Here is a 24726-nt window from a genome sequence, read left to right on the forward strand (position 1 = left end):
TTGCATTCTCACAGAAAAATACCTCCATAAAGAATTACAGTTCTCAAAACTAAAAACCACTGGTTTATCAGATTTACATAAAAATCTTCTTGTCTCTGGATGAAGTTTTTCTTTTCTGAAGAAACTGTTTGAACCCTGTTTCTTTCCCGAAAAAGAGCTAGCAGATATTCAGGTACACTGAAGAGAACATTAATTTGCATTATGAGCTTGCCGAGCTTTCACAACTGTTGCCAGTATGTTCTGGGTACAGCCTTGTTACTCGTAACATTTAAACCAATTAATTGCAATGCATTTGCAACATGATGCACAAGAGTAATTAACCAGCACTTGACTTGAGGCTTCAAAGGGGGTCACCAGAAACCCACCTTGAGAACATAGCAAGGCATTGCTTTGGCATGAACTCTGGAGAAGTATGCCCACCGCCCTGATTCACAAACAGAGAAATCTTTAGTCTTGTTGTTTGGCAAATCGCGTGGAAATGGGAAAGAACATGTAGCCTGCAGGGTTCCTACCTTCACAGTTGCGAATGTGAGATTATTCGAGTATGACCTTGTATATCTGCATATAATCAAGAGAACAGTTCCCCCATGAGCATGTTAAGTTGTATGGAACATGTAGAGAATTCGAGGTGGACCTAACACACTACGAGAGGGCCTATTCACCTATACCAACTACTTTGGTGTAGTTGATTAGTCCCTTTTTATTTCTACTTACTTAGTGCAAGCTTCCGGGCGGCAGAGCCACTCACGTTAAAGCAAGTCTTGAATCCGGGCGGCTATGCCACTCACGTTGAAACAAGACCGTTGTGATTCCGGGCGAATCCGCTCACGTTAAATCACAACTTATATGCACTAAGTACTTAGAAATAACAAGGCCTAACCGGGAGACTTATATGAACAAAGTAGTACTATATTGCTTTAGGAATATTAGTACAAGAGAGAGCATACACACCTTACACTTGCTCACACCTTGTTCTCCACCTTCTTCACTTCTTTTATTCTCTACTACACAAGGTGTGAGGCAATGGCCTCTATTTATAGGACTACATGGCCATTGGATCTTTGACATGTGTCAAAATCTTAGCCATTGATACAAAATATCTAAAGCCTTCCACACACTTCTACATAAATATCTAGATACTACAAGGTTTCCTATTTATTTATTTTAAACTCCTATTCTAGAATATTCCAAAGCTTCTTCATGCATATCTAAACACTAGAAGGTTCCCTCTTTTATTTATTTTATATTCTAGAGTATTCCACAGTAATGTCTTCTTTCTTGTAATATTGAGAACACTCTAGAAGCTTGCATTGTATTCTCCAACACTCCCCCTCAATGCAAAGCTTCTTTGGTGACCATGCCAAGAGCTTCTCGAAACTTCTCGAACTTTGATTTGTTGAGACTCTTGGTGAGGATATCTGCAGTCTGGTCTTCTGTCTTTGTTGGCACCATCTCAATTTCCCCCTTAAGGACCTTTTCTCTGATATAGTGGTAGTGCACCTCTATGTGCTTTGTCCTTGCATGGAAGACAGGATTTTCTGCTAGCCTTATGGTGGATAAGTTATCACAGAAAATCCATACCTGATCTTTTGGAGTTTGATGAAGGTCTTCCATCAATTGTTTAAGCCAGGTGCTTTCTTGTGCTGCCGCTGCCGCTGATCGATATTCTGCTTCAGTACTTGACAGTGCCACTGTAGGTTGCCTTTTGCTGCACCATGTAATGGCTCCCGATCCAAGACTGAAGAGATATCCAGTGGTTGATCTCCGTGTATCACAATCTCCGGCATAGTCGGCGTCGCAGTAACCAATAACCTGGCATTCTTTTGTTTTCTTATATAGGATGCCATAATTTAAGGTGCCTTTGACATACCTGAGTATTCGCCTTATTGCATCAAGGTGAGGCTTCTTTGGTGTGCTCATGTATCGGCTTGCCACTCCAACGGCATAGGAAATATCTGGCCGACTAAGTGTCAGATAGATAAGACTCCCGACCAGTTGCCGATACATGGTTGCATCCTCCAAGTTCTTTCCTTTGTCTTCTTGAAGTCTTGCGTTAGGATCCATAGGAGTGGAAATAGGTTTGCAGTCAAGCATCCCATACCTCTTAAGAAGGTCTTTCGCATACTTTTGTTGGCCTAAGAATATCCCATTCTTAGTGTGCTCCACCTCAAGTCCAAGGAAGTGTCTTAACTCACCAAGTTCCTTCATTTGAAATCTCACGGAGAGATTTTCCCTTGTCCTTTCTATCTCCTCGGAGTAATCTCCCGTGATGATCAAGTCATCAACATAGACTAGAACTATTGCTAGTCTTCCTTCCTTGGCCATCACAAATAAACTAGAGTCTGATGGAGCAACTTTAAAGCCATTGTGTACTAGGAACTCACCGATCTTTCCGTACCATGCTCTTGGTGCTTGCTTTAGCCCGTAGAGTGCCTTCTTTAGTTTGCAGACATGCTCGGGGTATTTCTTGCTCTCAAACCCCTTTGGCTGCTCCATGTAAATCTCCTTGTCAAGTTCTCCATGCAGAAAGGCATTCTTGACATCCATCTGCCACAACTCCCAAGACTTGCTGGCAGCCAATGCAAGCAAGACTCGAACTGTTGTGATTTTTGCCACCGGACTGAATGTTTCTTCGTAATCCAGTCCATACTCCTGCGAGAAACCTCGTGCCACAAGTCGAGCTTTACACCTTTCAATTGAGCCATCTGTTCGGGTTTTCACTTTGTAGACCCATTTGCAGGATATTGGTTTCACGTCCTTTGGCTTTGGCACTAAGTCCCATGTTTGGTTTTCCTTTAGTGCCTTAATCTCTTCTTCCATCGCCTTCTGCCACTCAGGGCCTCGTGCTGCTTCTTCATAGGAAGATGGCTCAATAGGTAAAGACTCATCGGCAAGAGCAGCATTAGCGTACCTTGGATTGGGCTTCCTAGGTCTTGTTGATCTTCGAAGTTCTTGATCATGCTCCTCGGTTTGTGGCTCTTCAGGTTGGTGTATGCCAGTCTTCCACGGACTCTTGGTCTTACTTGGTGAGCTCCTTTCTCCTTCACTTGGGATTTCTAACTTCTGATCTCTTTCTTCTTCTATAACCTCCTCCACGTCAGGTGATTCAGGAATCTCTTCTTTCTTAGGGGACCACCATGAAGAAGCTTCATCGAACACAATGTTCCTTGAGGTGTGACATTTACCTGTGGTTGGATCACAACACCTCCATCCTTTTCGAGCATCATCGTAACCAACAAAGATGCACCTCTTCGCCTTCTTTTCAAACTTGGTTCTTAGGTGATCTGGCACAAAGATATAGCATACGCAACCAAATACCTTGAGGTGGCTGATGGCTGGTTTCATCCTCCAAAGCTTCTCATGTGGTGATTTGAACCCCAACCTCACTTGTGGTAGCTTATTAATCACATGAGCTGCAGTCCTCATACACTCAGCCCAGAATCTTCCAGGAACATTTTTGGCATGCAACATACTCCGACAAGTTTCCGCAAGGTGACGATTCTTGCGCTCCGCTACTCCATTTTGTTGTGAAGTATTAGGGCAAGTTAACTGCCTTTTTATCTTATTTTTCTTGAGATAGATGGTGAACTCATTGGATAAATATTCTCTCCCATTGTCAGTGCGTAGGCACCGTATCTTATACTCGAGTTCACCTTCTATCATATCCTTAAATTCCTTAAATTTCATAAAGGTCTCAGACTTCTCCTTCATAAAATATACCCAAACGTACCTTGAGAAGTCGTCGATGAAGGTCACCATGTATCTCATGCCTCCAAGTGATATTTGCTTGACTGGGCCAAAGACATCTGAGTGTATGAGCTCTAGAGGTACCTTTGACTGATGCTGCGACTCCTTGTATGGCAATTGGTGGGCCTTGCCATACTGACATCCAGCACAGACCATGTCTGTACGGATATCAAGATCAGGAAGCCCCTTCACTACATGCTTCTCCATCATCTCCTTCAACTTGTGGTAGCTGACGTGTCCAAGCCGCGCATGCCAAAGATCAGCCGTCTCATTCTTCCGAGTCTTGTCTACGTATGCTGACTCAGCAGAGAGCACAAAGAGTGAGTCTCTCTTTTTCCCTTCCATGATGGGTGTGCCGATCACCTTGAGCCTTCTGAAGATTGCTACTTCTTGTGGACCAAACAGAACATACTTCCCTTCTGCTGTCAGTTGAGGTACTGACAACAGATTCTTCTTCAAGCCTGGGACGTGATAGACTCTCTCAAGTTGGAGTTGTTGAGTACCATACCTTGGAACGGCTGTCTTTCCAACATGGGAAATTGATAGCTTGGAGTTGTTAGCTGTCAGCACCATTTTTCCTCCCTTGTACTCGGTCATATCTTGCAGCTTGTTGTCATCATTAGTCATATGGTTGGAGCACCCAGAATCAACGATCCAATCATCTTTATAGTTGATTTTTGGATCCTTGATTGCTGCAAGGGCTGGCGCCTCCATGTCCTCCTCCAACTCTTCTTCATCCGTTGCAAAGACTGGTGGCTTCATGTCTTCCTCCAACTCTTCTTCATCCATCGCAAAGGCTGGTGCCTCCATATCTTCCTCCAACTCTTCTTCATCCATTGCAAGGGCTGGCACCTCCATGTCTTCCTCCAAGTCTTCTATGTCAACCTCTTGAGAGTATCCAGCTTCGGCGTCCCATTCTTCTTCGCTCATGGATGCTTCTAGAGTGATCTCCTCTTTCTCTTTTGTGGTGGCCACATTCCCTTCATAACGCCTTCTTGGATATCGACATTCTCGAGTAAGGTGACCTTTCTTACCACAATTGGAGCATCCATCATTTGACCTCCTTGGAAATCGGCATTCTCGAGCAAAGTGACCTGCCTTGCCACAGTTGAAGCATCCATCACTTGGTCTCCTTGCATTCTTCTCGTACCATTTTGGTCCTTGTCTTTCTCGTTGGTCTCCCCCTGAAGAGTTGCTTCTCTCCTTTGGATGTTCTTTCCCACCTTCTGTCCACTTAGGCTTGGGCTTCCATTGTTTTTGGTGTGGGCTCTTCTTCTTAGTGAAAAGTGCCTCCTCTTCTTCCTTTATGGTTATGCTCTCCATCTTCTTAGCTAACTCCTCTTGATTTACCAATAAATTCTCCAACTCCACTACTGAAGGTGGAGTAGGCCATCCCATCACCGCAGCCATAAACCCATTGTATTCGGGTCTAAGACCGTGGATGATGATTCTCTTCATCCGAGTCTCGCTCACCTTCTCATCCGGGGCAAGTTGGGATATCTCACGGCAAATAAACTTCACCTTCGAAAAATATTGACTGATGGATAGATTGCCTTGTGAGATACCTGCGAGCTCATTTTCCAAGAGCTGGAGCCGTGCTTCATTTTTCCTTGAGAATAGCTTCGCCAAAGTCTCCCATGCCTCCTTAGGTGTCTTCTCATCACGGATGTGCTCCAATAGGTCCTCTTCGATGGTCGTCTTCAATACAAACATGGCCTTCCCTGACTTGATCTTCCATTTCCGCAAGGCATCAGCATTCTCTGGAGGAAATGCTTCGGTGCCCGCAACGACCTCCCATAGGTCCTGACCTTGTAGGTAGGACTCCATACAGGTCTGCCAATAGCCATAGTTGTGGCTATTAAGCTTCCTGATCCCGCTGCTTGAGCTAGCAAGATCCGCCATGGTGACTTGCGCCCAGCGTCAAGTAAGCTTTGGTCCCGGACCAGCTTCACAGTCCTAGACTGTGCACCAGCAGAGTCTCCCCTCAGCGCCTTCTTGTTGCACCGAACAAAGCAAGCACCCCGTGCTTACAACTCTTCCTCCAAATGACGGTCCCGGACCGCCTGCTCTGATACCAACTGTAGAGAATTCGAGGTGGACCTAACACACTACGAGAGGGCCTATTCACCTATACCAACTACTTTGGTGTAGTTGATTAGTCCCTTTTTATTTCTACTTACTTAGTGCAAGCTTCCGGGCGGCAGAGCCACTCACGTTAAAGCAAGTCTTGAATCCGGGCGGCTATGCCACTCACGTTGAAACAAGACCGTTGTGATTCCGGGCGAATCCGCTCACGTTAAATCACAACTTATATGCACTAAGTACTTAGAAATAACAAGGCCTAACCGGGAGACTTATATGAACAAAGTAGTACTATATTGCTTTAGGAATATTAGTACAAGAGAGAGCATACACACCTTACACTTGCTCACACCTTGTTCTCCACCTTCTTCACTTCTTTTATTCTCTACTACACAAGGTGTGAGGCAATGGCCTCTATTTATAGGACTACATGGCCATTGGATCTTTGACATGTGTCAAAATCTTAGCCATTGATACAAAATATCTAAAGCCTTCCACACACTTCTACATAAATATCTAGATACTACAAGGTTTCCTATTTATTTATTTTAAACTCCTATTCTAGAATATTCCAAAGCTTCTTCATGCATATCTAAACACTAGAAGGTTCCCTCTTTTATTTATTTTATATTCTAGAGTATTCCACAGTAATGTCTTCTTTCTTGTAATATTGAGAACACTCTAAAAGCTTGCATTGTATTCTCCAACAAACATGTCAGACAAAACTAGTACAAATGTAATGCGACTCGATCAGACTCACCCTGAAACTTGTGCATCGACAAACCATGGTCTCCACTCATCCACAACAGAGAAATTCAGAGACCTGATCCACGCTTGCGTGCCGATGAACGGTATGATCATGTCATGATCACCACTGTAAACCAGGCTTCTGTAGCCTGATCTGCTGATCACATCCAGGTGGTGTTTCACTGAGCTGCGGATATCGGTGGTGTAGTTGTACAGTATGCCGTAGTTGCATCTTATCCATGAAGGAACTGTTCGCTGCAGATACAGATATATATTCATAGGAAGCCTGGAACTGATCATTGCTTGCTACAAGATAATTTTTCCATCAGCTAATCTGTGAATTGTATGTACCTTGTCGATACCAAGAGCCTCTCTGACTGTGTCATTGTTTGCCCATATTCGGGACATTGTATATCCTGCCGTCTGTGGAATAACGGAATGCCAGATAACATTACTTTGTGCAGAAATTGTTAGCCAGCAAAGAGAAGAAGTTGGGATTTGCCACTAACTCTACACTCTGTAGAAATCTCAGACAATTGTAGACCGGCCTCTGCGGTGTACATTGCTTGGAGCATCTGCCTTGCGCCTGAATTCAGCCTCAGATTGTTTGGATACCTTGGGCTTGCAAAGGAGCAAAGGGGCTCCAGGATATGGTTTGTACATATGTCCTTGACACACTTGATTTACAGACACACCATTTTAATTACTCTTAGCACCATAACTGCAAAAACCATAGGAATAAGAATTGGTTACCTTGTCAATGACATCAAGACTATTTGTGCATTTATCGCGTTGGTGGCTGTTTTCCTGCACACCGCAGCTCTCCTTGTACACCTGAAGATAGCAACACGCAAAAGCAAAAATAAAAATAGAAAAAAATCTATTTCATTTTGGTTACCAAGTAGAAATTGATTTAATTCTCACTGCAGATTGCAACTTTGCAAATCTAATAAGCTCTGTATATATCCAGTTCTAGTTACCTGGTATATTTCGTCGGATATGAGGCCCATCCCATGAGCAAATGGTATTTTCGCTGGATCATCAAAATTGTTGTCTGTGACTGGATTGCCCACAAGGTAGCCCTGATCAAGACATGCCCCTATATATATTAGCAGGGAAGTAAACTGAAACTAATCTCACTACTCCCTCCGTTCCATAATATAAGGCACGCACGCATTTCAAGATTTTGCTTTGACCATTAATTCGACCAACAAAATGTGAATTATGTATTATAAAAATTATACCGTCGGAAACTTCTTTTGGATATATATCTAGTGGTATAATTTTTATAACACATAATTCACATTTTGTTAGTCTAATTGATGGTCAAAGTTGTACTTCGAAATGCGTGGGTGCCTTATATTATGGAACGGAGGGAGTAGCTGGTAAGAAACAATTACATATGCACTAAATTAGCTTACGGTAGATTTCCCAGACCTTTAGATTAAGAAGTGGTCCGCTGGCATCTTCTATTCCTGGAGGGAAATCGTATATGTTTAACTTCTTCAGAGAACAAAAATTGAATATGCAGATGAGAAAGAGAGATGAAATGTTACCTTTAGCTAATTCAAGGGTGATAGCTGGCACAAGCAAACCAGAGTAGGAATCACCAGCAATGTAAAGAGGATTTGACATGAACTCTGGGTGCTCATCAAACCACTGCCATTAATTGCCATAGGTAGAAGTAAGACAGAAATATTAGCATGGTTAATCAAGGGTTAGTTAAGTTCATAATGATGTGATTAAGGAAAGAATCTGACCTTTTTGAGGAAGATGACGATTTGGTTGACAGCTGTAGTGTCGCCTGATTTGCATCCTTGGTCTGTTTTGGAATAAGAGAAGCCAGTTCCTACCGGGGAATCCAGGAAGATGATATTGCTCACCTGGGAGGGAATATCCATGTGCAACATACATATTTGGTATCAAAACAAGAGAGAAAGAAAAAAGAAGAAGATGCTGCTTGTTTGAGACTGAAATTTTGAGAAGGAAACCTTTGTCCATGAGTCTGCTCTGTATAGCAATTTAGGAATGCCATCGACGTAGGCATGACTGTCGAAACTGAGAGGACCTGCACATCACATCACACCCTAAATCTGGGTATATGATGAAACATATGTTGCACAAAATGTTCATCTAGAAATGATGAATGAAAAACTCCGTTATCGACAAAAAGAAGCCAAACAGACAGGCAGTGGCAGTAGTATTATGAACCTACCGATCTCATAGACAAGGCCGGAGAGGGCGGAGCATCCAGGCCCACCTGTCAGCCAGAGGATGACAGGGTCCTCCTCCGGCTTCCTCTCCGACCGGATGAAGTAGTAGAAGAGACGAACACCATTGATCCCGTCCACCTCCACATAACTGCAGATTCACACATCCAAGGAAATTCCATTGGCAGCAGAAATTAAGCTATGACAGATCCTAGTGTTGATCAATTATTACGCAGTACCCTGTCTGGAGTTGGAAGGGGAGAGGGCCATTGAATCCAGGGAGATGGGTGATGATCTTGTTGCTCTGCTGCTGCTGCTCGAGGAAGATGGAGGAGGAAGCGGACGGTAGGAAGATGAGGAGAAGGAGGAGCTTGGAGGCAATTACCAGCACCAGCAGTTGGCTCCTCCTTGTTGTCATGGTCATCCGTCCGGCCGGCATGAAGTCTATCTCTCTCTCTTTATCTATTGTACTCTTGTGCAGGAGAAGCACCGTCAGGAATAACAGAAAGTGCAACCAAATAAGAGACGGCACCAAGTCGAATGAAGACAATATATGTTCTTGTTGTTGCCGCTTTGACTTGTGCCCGCAAACGGACAACCGATCTTTCTATCTTAACGATGCTGAAGCCGGGTTCACCCATGCGTGGACACTCATCTGCAGCCCTTTCAAGAGGTTTATCGAACTTGCGAGTCTTAATAAATTCTCAAAAAAGCCGTAGTGATAGATCATGTGGGGAGAATTATAGTCTCCTGCAAAAGTTTATCTAAAGCTTTTGACCGTCGTGTGTTAACTACGTCACAACACAGACCAATTAGGATTCAATACTACTCCAAATTAAGAATAAGTCAGCAGGTAGATATAGCTGAGGTCAGCTCGTACGCACCTCACACGTACCTGATCTTTGGTGCGTGCAGTCAATTAATTACTGCCCTGTTTTTAAATGTAAGTCGTAGCCTTGTCTTAAAGACAAACTTTTTAAACTTTAAACAAGTTTATATAGAAAACATAGCAACATCTATGATGCCAAATAAGTATACTATGAAAAAATATATAATGACAGATTTAATATAACTAATTTAGAGAGAGGTGGATGTTCGTATATTTTTCTATAAACTTGGTCAACATTTAATTTTTTTTTTGACTTATGACAAAGTTATGACTTTTTATATTTAGGAATAGACTGCCCTCTCTCGCTCCTTCTCTCCCCCCTCTCTCTCGCGTGTGCTTCTCTAGATTGGATCTAGATCATTCACCTCTCTTTAGTATTTCGGTAGTCCTTGTTATATAGTTCAGAGGGATTGTCTTATTTTTTCAAAAGTTTGTCAAAAATATATGTAATAATTTGTAGAGAGATATGTCCTTGTTTGTAACTACATGAGCATGTAAGCTGTTTTTTTTAGGAACGGATACATAAACTGTCTGTATTCGGTATTATACGGAGCACAGAAGAAGAGAAAGAAGGGATCCAAACAGGCAGAAGCATCTCGAGCCTTCCTCTCACTATCAAGCAAGTGGACCTACAGCTAGGTAAGGAACGATCGGGGGTAGGCGCTACTGGGCTATGGAAGCAAAGGCTCCACAGAATACGCCGGCAGATAGGTACAGCTGAGGTCAGCTCCTGCGTATACGTACGTGGTAGTACCTCCCGGTGAACCGGCCGCTCGCGCGCGCGCCTGCTGTTGGCGCAGTCCAATAATTAAAATTAGGCGTTAAAATTAATTACTCTTTTTCTTTCACTAAATTTTTGATTCAAATTTGCCCAAACATAAATGTATCTATTCTTAAGAAAACATACAGATACATGTACATGTAATATAGATACATGTGCATCGTGTTGACTGAGCAAACTATTTGCAGTAATCCGGCTCGGCCATTTCTCAGCTAAATTTTTTAGCAAAAGGCCGATGAATTGGTTATCCGGCTGTCTTTTTCGGACGGTTTCAGTGATGAACAGAAATCTTATTAAAATATACTCTCTCGGTCCCATAATTTTTGTCGAAATATTACATGTTTCTAGACGCTTTTTAGAAATAGGTACATCCATTTTTAGATAAATTTGAGACAAAAATTATGAGACGGAGGGAGTACTTATGAATTTAGACCAGACCACGAATGAATAGATTTTTTGTGGGAAACACAAATCTTTTTATAAAGGTTCATGGAATTCGAATTTAAGAAAAGTTATATCTAGTTATCCGTATCACCGAACGGTCATTACCATCACCCGAAAAGAAACCAATGACGTGTGTCGTTGTCACCGTTGTCCTATTGGAATCGACTTGACATTGTCCACTCCCTTATTGGAACCGGCCTGATGTTGTCGACAACCGCCGGAAATACCTTGTGCACGTACATGCCTATATGAAACCGTGTCATGGAGCCGCATTCGTTGTTGTCAAACTCTTCGATCAATCTCAAAACCTGGCACCATATATTGCTGGCGTGCACACACGGCAAATACGCCTAATCTCGCCGCCCCAAAAGAAATCTAGTAGCCGAAAACTTGGCGATCCGGTTATACGAAGGGCTATACTTGTCTTTTTTTTAAACCAACAAGGTGTATTAGTAGTTTTTTTTCTTTCTAGAATACGTCAAGATTGACGTATCATCGTTTATAGAACGAAGGAAACGGCAAGATGCAGTGTTCAAGTTACAAAGTAGTTATCCCATATCTCTCCACATATCCCCTCTAACATCAACCCTAGGAAAAATAAAAACATTATTTCCGCTAAAAAGCTTTGCTTGACTCCAATTCAGACTTCAGCCATTTCGGCCTTGACCCTTGCCAGACTAGGAGATTTCTTGTCGAAGACCACACCGTTTCTGTGCTTCCACAACTTCCAACAGACCAGGGTGATGACGGTGGCCAGGTCCTTTTTCATCCTCCCATCGGACGAAATCGAAGACCACCATTCCGGGAGGGAGGAATCTGCATTGGGCATCCAGTTTTTCTTTCCCCAGTGGCGGAAGAGATTGTACCAAACCTCCCTCGAAAAGACGCAGCCTAGGAGTAGATGATTAATGTTTTTGGGCATCTGATCGCATAGCGGGCAAGCCGCCGGATGCACCATACTGCGCTTGACGAGTCTATCCGCCGTCCAACATCTTTCCCGACAAGCTAGCCAGATGAAGAGTTTGCATTTTAGTGGAGCTTTTGAGTCCCATGCAAGATCGTGACCAGGAAGCAGTTCTCTACCACCGAACAAGACCTGGTAAGCAGAGCAGGATGTGAACACTTTGGAAGACGACCATCTCCAGTTGAAGGAGTCATCACCCTCACGCAGCTGATGTCAGCAGTGACGTCCCTTAGGTTGAGGAACTCCTGCAGATGTGGAGCAATGTGGTTCGGGTTAAGGGAACGTGTCCAACGATAACCCTGGAGTGCATCAACGACCGAGATCATAAGATGGCTTCTAGGGACAGTAGCGAAGATGTGGGGAGCCAGGTCCTTAATACGAGCAGACTGCATCCACCCGAGCAGCTTCTTCTTAAGCGTGTGGCGGAGTGCTCTCTCCCCGTTAGAAAGTGGTCGGCTTTCCATCGCCACGTCAAACCTAAGAATGAGTTCCGAACACAAAAGGATCTGGAGTTTAATGTTGCTGATATGTTTGGCACTCCAGCTTTGAAGAGCCTTGGCACAAGCTCTCAGCTTAGCCGACACACGTCTTAAGGGATTAGCCACGTCACTAATGGAGTTCCAAGCTTCCTGCACCACTAGGAAGAAGCCCTCAACTTTAGGCCAGTGTGCCTCGAAATGGAATCTGCGACCAGAATGAATATCAGCGTCTGTCTCGAGAAGAAGGGGAGCATGGTCTGACACCTCTGTGGAAAGAGCAGAGAGGAAGGCATGAGGATGGGAGCTATCCCAATCCACAGTGGAAAAAACTAACTTCTCGAGCGTTGGACGTTCTCTCTCGTTCGACCACGTATAACGCCGACCTGAGAGATAGAGTTCCTTCAAACCGAGCTCGGTGACAACACGACGAAACCTAGTCATGCACGCACGGTGTAGCCTGGAATTATTTTTGTCCGCTTGGTGGAGGATGGCATTGAACTCCAAGAATCACCCAAGGACCCGCATGTAAGTCGCGGATATCGCGGAGTTCTTGAAGGAAAATAGGCCTGTCCAGGTCCTGGTGTGGTCCGTAGTCGCTTGAAAGCCACCAGCGTCCCTCGGAAGAATCCACAAGAGCCGTGATGGAGTAGTTGGCATGATGTACATTAGACAAAGAGACATGAGACGAATCCCATGCCAGGAGAATGCCACCCCTAGTACCCGAAGCCGGCAGATACACAAAGTCCGTAAAATTCCTTCCCAAGCATTGCATTACAATGTTAAGATCGAGACACTGGAGCTTAGTTTCTTGAAGACAGATGATATTGGGGTCACAGTTTGCCACAACTTGCAGAACTGCAACGTGTTTAGCCGGAGAATTGAGGTCGCGCACATTCCACATGAGCACCTTGATGTTCTGCGACATAGGTAGGAACACCAAGACCACCGTACTCGAGAAAAAAAACTAAACAGCAACCTCCCCTGATGGAGCGTCGTCCATCAGAGGAAGAACGCCCGCATCCCATCCGAAAAGGGCCAGAATCGCAGAGATGTGTTCTTGTGAGAGAGGCTGATCGAAGATCTCGAGGTAGGACTGGAGAGCATCATCCCCAAGAGTCGCCCCCTCATGAGCGATTCCCAGCTGGGAGATGAGAACCCGTTGTTGCCTTTTGATCGGAGAGCCAGCGCGGTTCCTCTGAGCGATTCTGCTGCTACGACGAACGGGACCCCCACATAGTTTTTTAGGCCGAACCGCCGGGGGGAGAGCGAGCAGACTCGAGGTCTTCTTGCGGAGCCAGGAACGAAAGGAATCCACAGAGGGGGGAGCGGCGGCTCGCCTGGAGGGAACAGTTCCGCCTCCGCTGAAAGCTCGTGCCGGACAGGAGAGACACTAACGTGAAAAGTGTCCATCTCAGGGCCCAAGGAGAACCCAGATGAACTCCCATCCTCTGACGAGAGCGAGCAGGCCGGAAGAGGCGTGCCGAATCCCTGACCGATCGAGCCCACAACGGAAAGGGGGGGGGGAGCGGGAGGAAACCACTAGAGGCAACTCGGGCGGCCCAAGGCGAGGTGGGCTGAGTGGAGGCCCAACCAAAGGCCGCAGCGAAGAAGGCTCTGGAACCACAGAAGGGACAGAGCAGGCAGCTGGCGAGCAAGGTGGGCAAAAAGGAATCCCAGGCCGGTCAAAAGAGGCCTCCAGGAGCATCGGATCAGCAGCAGGTTAGACCCATACAGGACGCTTAGGAGGACAAAGCTGCAGGGAATCGTCATCCACCACCGAGCCGGCTTGGCCCGGGCCCTGCGAGGGTGGCCCCACCGAATTCAAAATCAACTGAACAGGCGGAGCCACCGGCGATGGAGAAGAACGGCGGCCCAGGCGGCGCTCGTCGGCGGAAACTCATCTCCACCCCCGGCCGGCCAGGGACCTTGAAGCTCGTCGCCGTCCGCCACTCCTTTGCGGCACGAGAAGAATCTGCTGAGCGGGCCATGGCGAGAAGGCCCACCGCCGGGGTCTCGATCAGGAACATTGATGTCGTCTGAAGAGGAACCACCGCCCCCATCGGAGAGAACAATCCACGTCTCAGTATCCTCCACCCTCAGAACATGAATGAACACCGGATATTCAAGGATTTGAACCTCCTCCGGAATGAGATCCTCTTGGGAGAGGCAAAGATCCACAGCCACCTCCGGATCGATAGGAACAGGGGGCTCAGGGATCCCCAACACCTTCTCCTTGGCGAACAAACTAGGATCGTCTGTCCAAGTGATCATCGAAAACCGGCCCAAATCTTCCCTCTAGGCAGTCAGCGTACCGAGATGTTCGATCCAGCAGGCAGGGCCGAGGATGGCCTCCGCGACCTCCTTGCACCACGCGTGCGGGGGAATGCCGTCGAGCTCCAGGTGGACCCTGAAGCGGAACTTGCAGAGGCGAGCTTGGAGCTGCCGATTCCACTTGAAGAAACGAAGAGAGAAGCGGCACCCTTCCACCTGACCGACAGCAAGCAGGGCGTCCCGAGCAGAACAGGAGTCCAGCACACACAAGAACTCCACTGGCCAGAAAGAGTGCAGTGTGAAGTGATTTTCCACCGCCGGGCAAGACCGGCTAATCACTCCACGCGCTTCGGACACGGGGACTCTCCGTCGCTCCCCCACCAACGAGACCAGCAAGCTCCAACGGAGCGCCGCCTCAGCGTTCTGGATGGCGGGGGACCGAGGAACGATGACACGCTCCACGCGCGGCCGAATGGAGAAGAGAACCGGGTCCCGAGCAGCCCCCGAGGAGGGAGACACCGGAGCCAGAGCAGGAACCGGGCGGAAACCCGCGGAAGCAGAGGCACCCCCAGAGCATGAGGGGCCAGACGGCCAGGCGCCACCATCATGGCCGCCGTCGAGGTGCCCCTCGCTGGAGGCGCCGGGTGGGAGCACGGGGAAGGCGGGGAGCGGGAGGGCACCACAGTCGCCAAATCTACCGGGCTCGTCGCATGGCAAGCCCTGGCGACATGGCCCTCCCCTCCGCAACGTCGGCAGCGTGTCGGGTTCTGGCAGAGGGCGGAGACGTGGTCGTCCTCGAGGCAGTTGAAGCAGCGACCAGCCATGACTCGCGGGATGTCCTTGGAAACGTAGAAGGAGGGGAGGACAGGGCCAGGGCTCCTGCTGGGATGCTCGCGACGAGTCTGCTTGTGACCCTGAGTCTGCCCGCCATCCTCCTCTGGCGAAGATCTGGGGCCCAGATGGAGGGCGACCGCCGCGCGAACCGGCGGGGGGGTAGGGCGAGCAGGGGCAACCACCAGGAGGCCAGGCGGGGGGCCGCCGGGGGATGCACCGAGGCGGGTGAGCGGCCCTCGCCACGAGCCACCTCCGAGTAGGAACGAGAATCTCCCTCCGAGAAGCCGCTCAGGGCGACATGGCTCTGCGAACCCGGGGAGGAGGCAAGCGGAGAATCCATGTGGAGTGGTCCTCGCTGGAGTGGTGGAGAACAGGGAAGGTGGCGGCCGGCACGGAGGAGCGCGTGGAGCCACCAGCCTCTCTCCTTATGAAAATTGGTGTATTAGTAGTACTCCGTAGTTAAAGAAGGACCGGATAATGATCTTTCTTTTTGACACGGACCTGGTGATGTCCTGGTGACGAAGTATCGGATGTCCCCGAAGGGACTGATGACGAAGTAGGTGGTGAGCAAATACTATTTGACACACGTGCGCACGTAAAAGATCATATCAACTACCAACGCCGTTCTGTGCACGTAACATCGGTGTATGCAATCGGGTCCCACACGCCATTACGGTGGCAGGAGAAGCCGGCCTGAACTAATAATTAACTAGTTCAAACCTAATTAATTATTACTTAGCACTCATAAAAAGAAGGAATTAGCCAGGCGAGTACGTACTTGACTAGTCCACGCGCGGGGCATAATAAGGCAATCGATGACATCACGTACGCAAATGCCTACGTCATCTCTAAAATCATCTCTGATAAAGTTGTCAACATCATCCACTATCATGTTAGTACTACAAACAACTATTTTAATGGAGATTTATCATTTGTATATGTGAGAGTCATATATTTAATAACTTTTTATTTTTCTCATTTCTCTTTATTCTCTATATAGTCTTGTACTATTTCCGATCCAAAATAAGCGTCTCAGCTTCAAACTAGGTTTGAACTAAACTTAATTAGTTCAAATCCGAGACACTTATTTTGGATCGGAGGGAGTACAAAATTTTAGCCTGATGAATCTACTCTCTCCTAATTTTCTACACATCCACATATATAGGATCTCAGAGATGGCAAAGGCCATCTCATGATGGTATGGCACCATTATTGATGATGCCCTAATTATAATAGTTTTTATGTTAAGCACTAGACCATAATCACATACTCCGTCCGTTCGAAAATGTAGAGTGTATAACTTTTGTTGACGGTCAAACTTTAAAGTTTGATCAAAGTTATAGAAAAAGGTAACAACCTATACAACATCGAAAAATATTATGAAAATATATTTCATAATGTATATGTAATGATACTTTTGTTATATGGTTGGTCGAAGTTCAAATTTTTTGACAGTGAACAAAAGTATATTTTGGACAATCGGCAATGACATGACACTATTAGAAATGCCCTAACTGCATGTATATATGTTATATGGTTGGTCGAAGTTCAAAAAATTTGACAGTGAACAAAAGTATATTTTGAACAATCCGCAATGACATGACACTATTAGAAATGCCCTAACCGCATGTATATATGTTATATGGTTGGTCGAAGTTCAAAAAATTTGACAGTGAGCAAAAGTATATTTTGGACAATCGGCAATGTCATGACACTATTAGAAATGCCCTAACTGCATGTGTTTGTTATAATGTTAAGGGCCTCTTTGATTCATAGAAATGAAGCATAGGAAACGTAAGAATTTTTCCTTTGGTTCGAGTTTGAAAGGAAAAACAAAGGATTTCTACAATCCACGTAGGCCTCTTCTCTGAATTCCTTCGCACGAACAACGATGCTACAATGATATTTAGTGGCGATTGAACATTAAACCTTTACTTTTGTTGGTGGTTTGATCTTCCTTGACGATGTTTACTAGAATTTATGTGTTTTTAATTAGTACGTTCTCAAAATCCTGCAAATCAAAGACGCCATAAGCTTTCGATTGATAACGACTAATGAGATGATACCAGAAGCATCGAGTGAGAGATGATAGTGACGCAGAACTGAGGGAGGCATCAGCAATTCGTCCTTCACCCTGAGTACAACTCGTAGAGCTTTTTAATTGGAGTACCTTTATCGGTGGACTGGAGAGATGCCTGATGACCGCAAGTCCGGAAAGTCCATGTATCTTCTCGCCTCCTGCCAGGTAGGTCAGTCGTACGTGCCTTCTGGCTTCATAATTCCTGCACCATTAGCTCGCCCCTGACGTCGTGTGCCTTGTCACCTTGTGTCATCCACCAATCAGCGCCATCAGCTCCTTCCAAATAAACTAATTAAGCAACCAACGGAATCGCTTATTAGCGCTCTTTGACGCGTTAATTTGACTGAGTGACTGACTATAAGTAACCCCAGCGCGTGCCGCCATTCCCACAACCACAACTAGCTCAATTCGCTCCTCTGAACTGAGACTCTGAATTTCTGATCTCCTAGCTACTACTTCTTCGGCCGATCACCACCGTCAGGCGTACGTCAGCTTCTTCTTCATCAATGGACGGCAACAGCAGCAACTCCGGGGGCCGGGCGGCGGCGGCCGCGACAAGTAGCAGGCCGCACTGGAGGCACCGGGACAGGTCTGCCACGGCGGTGTACGTCGTCCACCCTGCGGAGTTCCGCTCAGTCGTGCAGCAACTCACCGGCGCCGCCGCTCCTCCTCCGCCGTCGGCCACCGCGCAGCAGCACGGAGGAAGCTCTAGTGCCGGCAATAATGGAGACGAGGCAGCGGCAGCAATGGCAGTGGAAGCGGCGGCGGCGACGAAGAGGAGCAGAACGGAGGGGGAGAAGAAGGGTTCGATGGAGCAGCGGACGCTGGCGCAGATGCACAACGACTGCATGGCATGGGCTCACGAATGCTAGAGAGGCCGCCTGTCCGTCTGTTTCCATTCCTACGTTCAGCCTTGCTAGCTAGTACTGTACATCTTGTGCTAATAAATATGAAGGACCGAAATAGAATATATTAAAATCAAATACTTTTGCGTATATATATGGAGCAGTAGTGCTTATTGAAAAATGGCATCTCCCTTGAGTAGAAAAACATCTTCCCTGGTCAGCGATGCAAGTCTCACTGCTGACGAGAGCACATCAGTACTGACACGGCCGGGATGTCCTTAATCAACAAACTACGTACTCCTTCCGTTCCACAATTATTGTTTCAAATTTGACTAAAAATGAATGTATCTAGACTTCACAAATTAATTATTACATAATTGATTATTTCATGAAAATCTCATTAAATCTTGTCAGATTTTGTTCTAATTTGAATTTTATTTTGATCTAGCTCTAAATATCCTCCGAAATTCGAAGGTAAAGGAAATATTTCGAAAGCTCGGAGCAGAAGATTTACGTTTTTTAGTTTCTCCAATAGATATCACGTACCTGAAGGATTTTTGTTTTTTGAGGGGAAGGAAGGGTTAAGATAGTACAGTGCCGCAGCCCATCTCGATCGAGCGGCCCACGTCCACGCCCAGCCCAGCTCGGATCGGATACATCGCCCACGCCCCCAGCCCAGCACGGCTTCGTCTTCCTCACTGCCCACTCCCCCGATCCCTTGCCCAACTCGACCCAACAGCGGATGGTGCACCGGGCGCCCTCCGTGGTGGAGGTCGGCAGGCAAGGTCTATTTCCGCCGAGTGGTTCATCGAGCTTGGCCGCCGGTGACCATCGCCGGCGACCGGAGAGGAGGCGGCGGCGGCGGAGGCGCTGGTGGAGGAGGAGGAGGAAGGCGGCGCACGCATGGGAGCGGCGAGCGAGCTTTCCGGCAACAGGGACGGTGCGGGGAGTGACGAGGGGCTACCTCGGCATACCCAAACTAGAAGGCTTTCGAGTTTCGACTAGGGGAAGCACGGGCGTGTTGGCGATTTCGTCGGCTAACAAGGACACAAGGCACACGATTTACCTAGGTTCAAAGCCCTCGGAAGGCAATACCCCTACGCCCTGCTTGTCTGATCTATATTGATGGAGAGATTACAAGGTGACATGGAGGCGTGTATGAGAGATGTGATCTGTCTAGAGAGAGGTTCTAGTGAGAGAGAATCCGTCTATCTGAGAATAGGCTCCCCCCCTCCCGCGGCTCCCCCTCCTAGTCCTTTATATAGGAGGCTAGGTCTCGGACGTAGAGTCCGGATCGGTTACAAGACCGGGTCGGTTACAAGACTTGGTTTTCTTAATTATCTATTCTTATCTTGAGCTGCAAGCTGAGGTAGTTGGACTTCACGGATTCTAGTGAGCCTCCGAGTGAACCCCCTGTTAGGCCGTAGCAGGTATAACCGAAGGTGAGCACCCGATGGGTCATTCCCTCGTCAGGAGTTTACGTGATGCGCTCGGACGGGCCGGGGGAAGGCGGCGGCGGCGGGGGCGGGATTTTGGACGGAGGGAGTATGTGTCTATGTCATTTGTATACATCAAGTAGGAGAGGTTTGGTTTGATTGCTTTGATCTGCTTTGATTTTGGAGTGATGGTCGGTATGTCCCTGCTCTGGTTTTTCAATGGGTGTGAAAAATTCAGCAGAGGTATATAGGCAGTGAAAAAATCCTTGGGGATCTGCAACAGCAACATGGAGTTTATATGTGTCATGACACTGACAATTGAAAGAACACTAGTGAACTTGCACGTGCAATCGTCTCCACAATACTTGACAACTTGAATTTTACCTTTTTATATGATGACTTCCTCTTCTACAGTTTTTTGTTTATCTTATTTTTAAGCCAAAATGCTAAAGTTGGGCCTAAACAGAGCCCACATTTATTTTCATAAAATCATCAAATCCGAACCACAATGACCTTAAAAAAAAGCACCCTAACACATTAAAGTTGATCAATCTCATTCGAACATAGGCAATATTCAAAATCATCAAATCTGAACCAGTTAACAACAAGGGATTAAGGTCTGCCACGGAATTTACAAGAAAAAATTGCGTACCCTGAACCCAAACCTTGAATTACGCACCCAAACTAATTGTACTTCAATAGGACCACACTTTTAAAATAAGTAGTCTGCCCTACTTGACTCGGGATGAGAAACAACGGCAAACATTGGAATTCTCAAGCCGTCATTAAAAATAACACATCTTAATACAAAGATATTTCCAGATATTAGAACTCAAAATCTCCTAACCATTTATGTCAGTATCAGAAACAAAGAACGACGATCATCCCTTGCTTAACGCATCCATATTCCTGCAAATAAATATGTCAGTATGAGCCAAAAACATTTTACACAAACTCTAAACACCAAAAGCGTAGTGCATAACAGCATGAGTTCCAGAAACATTTTGTATGGAACTGTATGATTTACAGGATAAAAAACAACCATACCGTTCAACTATCACCTCATCAAGCAAAAAAAAACTCTCTGGCAGAAACAACTTATACACGTAGAAGTTGGCCAAATAAGAAGAGATTCTGAAGGTCACTTACCAGTTTAAAAGCGAGCAACTTATTCTCATTTTCCAACATTTTACCCTGCAGTTGACCAAGAAAATGGTGGATGCGGTCAAAAGCATAAAAGAACTGATCTATGATCAAACAAAAATGCACAGGCCATAATCATGTATCCAGAAATAGGTGATAGTACATTTTTCGTGAGCCTGTCCCAGTGGAATTCACGGGTGATGTGCTTCCTGATGCCTCAAATTCCCATTTGGGCTCCAAATGTTTGATTTTTTTCCTAATTGACATTGCCGTCCCTTTTAACTACCTCTTACGTCATTCATATTGATTTGAATTATTCGGAGGCTACTAGCTATATAGCTTGAGAAGGAGAGCTAAGATCGATAGGCAGGAGGCTATGGAAGCAAGACTACACAGCAATACTAGATGGAGCTGGTAATATGGTAGGGGCTAGCCCGGTAATGCTCTGTCTTTATATGCGTGTGGCCTTGCTGAAGCAAGGGAAGGTTGGTGGATACATTTGCTATTTCTTAATGCCAGACCATGATCATATCTTCTTGTGCCAGAATTGTCTCTTGAGTCTTGATGCTCATGTGCTAATTGTTACTCCCTCCGATCCATAATAAGTGTTTCTTATTTGTATATCTAAATAAATGTCCCTGCATCTAATAATTTTAGAATAGGAAATTCCTAAATTTATATGGGCACAAGTATTAGCTATATGCTTAGTGCGGGATGATTTGGGCTTTTCGAGCTTGTAATCCTATATATTTCAATCTTTTTTATGAAAAATTTGCAATTATATATGGATTGTGTGCATCGAACAATGTAGAGGCCGGAGGGAACCTCCGTTTTGAAGAAATAAAATGACATTGCTTCTAATTTGGAAGTGAATTTCCTTTCCTTCAGATGTCCTTGAATTGTTGGGTCTGTCAGAGGGATGGTCTGTCCACGTCTATCTTCCAATGACCATTTCTTCGGTTGAGAATTGAGTTTTGAAGTTGCAATTTCGACAATTGCTTCTAATTTTGTAGCATTTTATTCCACATTGCTGCTCGAGAGAGAGTTTACCTCTGGAAGCTTGGTGAGAATGTCATTCGAAGATCAAACGTAACATGTTAACAAGTTTCAGTAGGACGTACCATCTTTGTGTCCCCTTTCTGGATACTTGTATGCTATCCTATAATTGACATTTTTGTTAGCCTGCAATATGCTGCAAGTTGCATCCTTGAATTACCGAAGAACAACGCTGTTAAACGGATAATGGAAGCACATATGCTAGTATGATTAGTGAATCAGCAAAAAAATCATTATAAGTGTCAACAAAACTGAAATTTTACACAAAAGCATGTGTGCTCTCTCTGCATGACCACATTTTTATGATTTTTTTTGTTTGCACGGCTGCAAAAACGAAAACCTGATGCTCTAGAAAAGTGGCTTTTTAAAAAGAACTCAACTTACACGCATTCATGCATTAACAATCAACATTTTCGTGAAATTTACACACAAAGATCACATACATGATCTGAAAATTAGTTTCTAGCAAATGGGCATGGGTGTCGCATCCGTACCCATTGAGGCTGCCATTGTACCCCAACTCACGCCGCAGCAAGCTTGAAGGAGTCAGCTCCTGATCCTAACCCAAGCAACGGCTCTCGCCGGAGCCGCCCCAATTCCTCGACTGCAGGAGCAACCATGTCGGCCCGGCACATGTTTCCAGCATGTTCCTCGCCGGATGCAACAGTGCTCGCCCGAGCCACCCTTGTTCCCCGCCCCACGCAACAACAATCTCGTCGGGCTACTCCTATTCCCTGCCCCACGCAGCAACAATAACCGGCGGTGCCGATTGGCCCGTCTACGTCGTCGACAAACGGCGATGGCCGGACAAGACTGTCCACTGCCCTGTCACGTTGCAGATAGTGTCTGACCTGTGGCTGGCCTCTTTGCGAGAGAAAGAACCCTCCTCCTAGTCGCCCACAACATTTTGTGCATTTGGCCCAGCCACAAAGTCTGCATGTTTGGGTTGGGCGCCAGTACTTTGCAGCACTGGTGGAATTCACGGGAGATGTGCTTCCCTGATGCCTCAGATTCCCAAATGCGCTCCATATGTTTGATTTTTTTTCCTAATGGACATTGCCCTCCCTTTTAACTACCTCTTACGTCATTGATATTGATTTGAATTATTTGGAGGCTACTAGCTATAGCTTGAGAAGGAGAGCTAATTAAGATCGATAGGCAGGAGGCTATGGAAGCAAGATTACAGTCTACACAACAATACTGGGTGGAGCTGGTAATATGGTAGGGACTAGCCAGGTCTGTTTGCTGTCTTTATATGCGTGTGGCCTTGATGAAGCAAGGGAAGGTTGGTGGATACATTTGCTATTTCTTAATGCCAGACCATGATCATATCTTGTGCCAGAATTGTCTCTCGAGTCTCGATGTCCATGTGCTAATTAATTGCTACTCCCTCCAATCAATAATGTATTTTTGATTTATTACAATTTTGTACTACAGTTGTACTAAATCAAAAACACTTATTATACTATCAGAAGGAGTATATCTAAATCAATGCCCGCTGCATCTAATATTTTTGAGAATAGGACTTCACCAGTTCACCCCCACACGGCCAGGCCGCCTGGTCCGGACTCACACCGGTGCAATGCTGCAGGTGCGTGGCAAGGGGTCCCTGAGCTCCAACCAGCTTTATGCCCCTGGAGTCAGCTACGTCCCCGGGCTAGCCGAGAACATCATCTCGGTGACCCAGTTCACCGACAGCGGGTTCAGTGTCGCCTTCGGGCCCCATGGCTGCAGTGTCACCAGGATCCGTGATGAGAAGGACAGAAGCTGCGAGGGACTGAGGGTAATCTCCGCTTAAGACAAAGAGAAAGCTGGGATGTTTTGGTTGTAAACAAGTTCTCCGTTGGCTTCCTGTAGGGAATTTCAGTGAACTTTCAGTTAGGATTCTAATGCTGCCATGTGTGTGTGAGCTTATGGGATGGATTATCACGGATCATGGACGTGTTTAATATGCATGGTTGATCGCCTAATGTCGTCTTCTGCATGCTTGATGGATTCATGTGTTCTGGAGAAAAATGGTCAGGATTCACAACCAAGTTATTTTTTGCTTCTAAAGAAAAATTCAACCAATACAGACACAGTGCTACCTAAGTCACTACCAATATCGTTTGTCTTCTAATTTTTATACTTACGGAACATTTTGCATCACTGAGATGAAATGAGTAAATTATCTCCCTCAAGGCTGGCCCAATGTTGTAAACTGTTCTAATGGTTGGCCGAGGAATTGCTATTTATATTTAGAATCTACTCTAAATATATAAGAAGTTTTATCTTCGTACTAAGTCAAACTTTTTAAATTTTGTTCAATTTTATTAAGAAAAATACATCTACTCTAGAATATCAAATACAGTAGACTTCTTGTCGTGGTTTTAGTACAAATTTGAATTAGAACCAAGACAAGACTTAGGATCTGAGGGCGCGGTATGCTGTGTAAATATATATTACGATGAATTTAATAAAACTAGCTTAGAATCGTGAATGTTGGTAAATTTTTCTATGAATTCAGCTAAAACTTAACAAGTACTTGATACAAAGCTTTGACTTTTTTACATTTAGAAACAGAACGGGTACAATTTTAGAAGGTTCACTATTTTTCTCAAAGGAGAAATCAACAAAGTTTATCGTTAGAGCTAGCCACCTGGACCGGGCTTTTCAAAAGCCTTATTTGTTTGTTTGCTGGTGATGAGAATTTGTAATGAGAGTGTACGTCTTAATTTT

The 24726-nt window shown here is 45.6% G+C and overlaps 1 protein-coding gene across 1 annotated transcript; it reads right to left on the bottom strand.

Moving 5' to 3' along the window:
* Positions 1-27: 27 nt before the first annotated feature.
* Positions 28-9434, bottom strand: LOC100823829 (serine carboxypeptidase-like 2). Its single transcript, XM_024454683.1, has 13 exons — positions 9026-9434; positions 8792-8937; positions 8568-8644; positions 8337-8459; positions 8133-8235; positions 8014-8051; positions 7557-7658; positions 7330-7410; positions 7086-7253; positions 6928-6999; positions 6590-6831; positions 513-558; positions 28-424 (listed from the first exon to the last, which is right to left on the bottom strand). The coding sequence occupies exons 1-13, from the start codon at positions 9223-9225 to the stop codon at positions 341-343; spliced, it is 1482 nt and encodes a 493-aa protein (XP_024310451.1). The 5' UTR covers positions 9226-9434; the 3' UTR covers positions 28-340.
* Between the last annotated feature and the right edge of the window lie 15292 nt (positions 9435-24726).

Source organism: Brachypodium distachyon, chromosome 4, assembly GCF_000005505.3.
Source record: "Brachypodium distachyon strain Bd21 chromosome 4, Brachypodium_distachyon_v3.0, whole genome shotgun sequence".
Lineage (NCBI taxonomy): Eukaryota > Viridiplantae > Streptophyta > Magnoliopsida > Poales > Poaceae > Brachypodium > Brachypodium distachyon.

Excerpts from the sequence above, each read along its gene's own strand:
- LOC100823829 (XM_024454683.1), bottom strand. The coding sequence starts at position 9,225 with ATGCCGGCCGGACGGATGACCATGACAACAAGGAGGAGCCAACTGCTG. Across the intron at positions 8,236-8,336 it reads TCGTCATCTTCCTCAAAAAG|TGGTTTGATGAGCACCCAGA; the intron begins GTCAGATTCTTT and ends AATTAATGGCAG. Across the intron at positions 7,659-8,013 it reads GACCACTTCTTAATCTAAAG|GGCTACCTTGTGGGCAATCC; the intron begins GTCTGGGAAATC and ends TGTCTTGATCAG.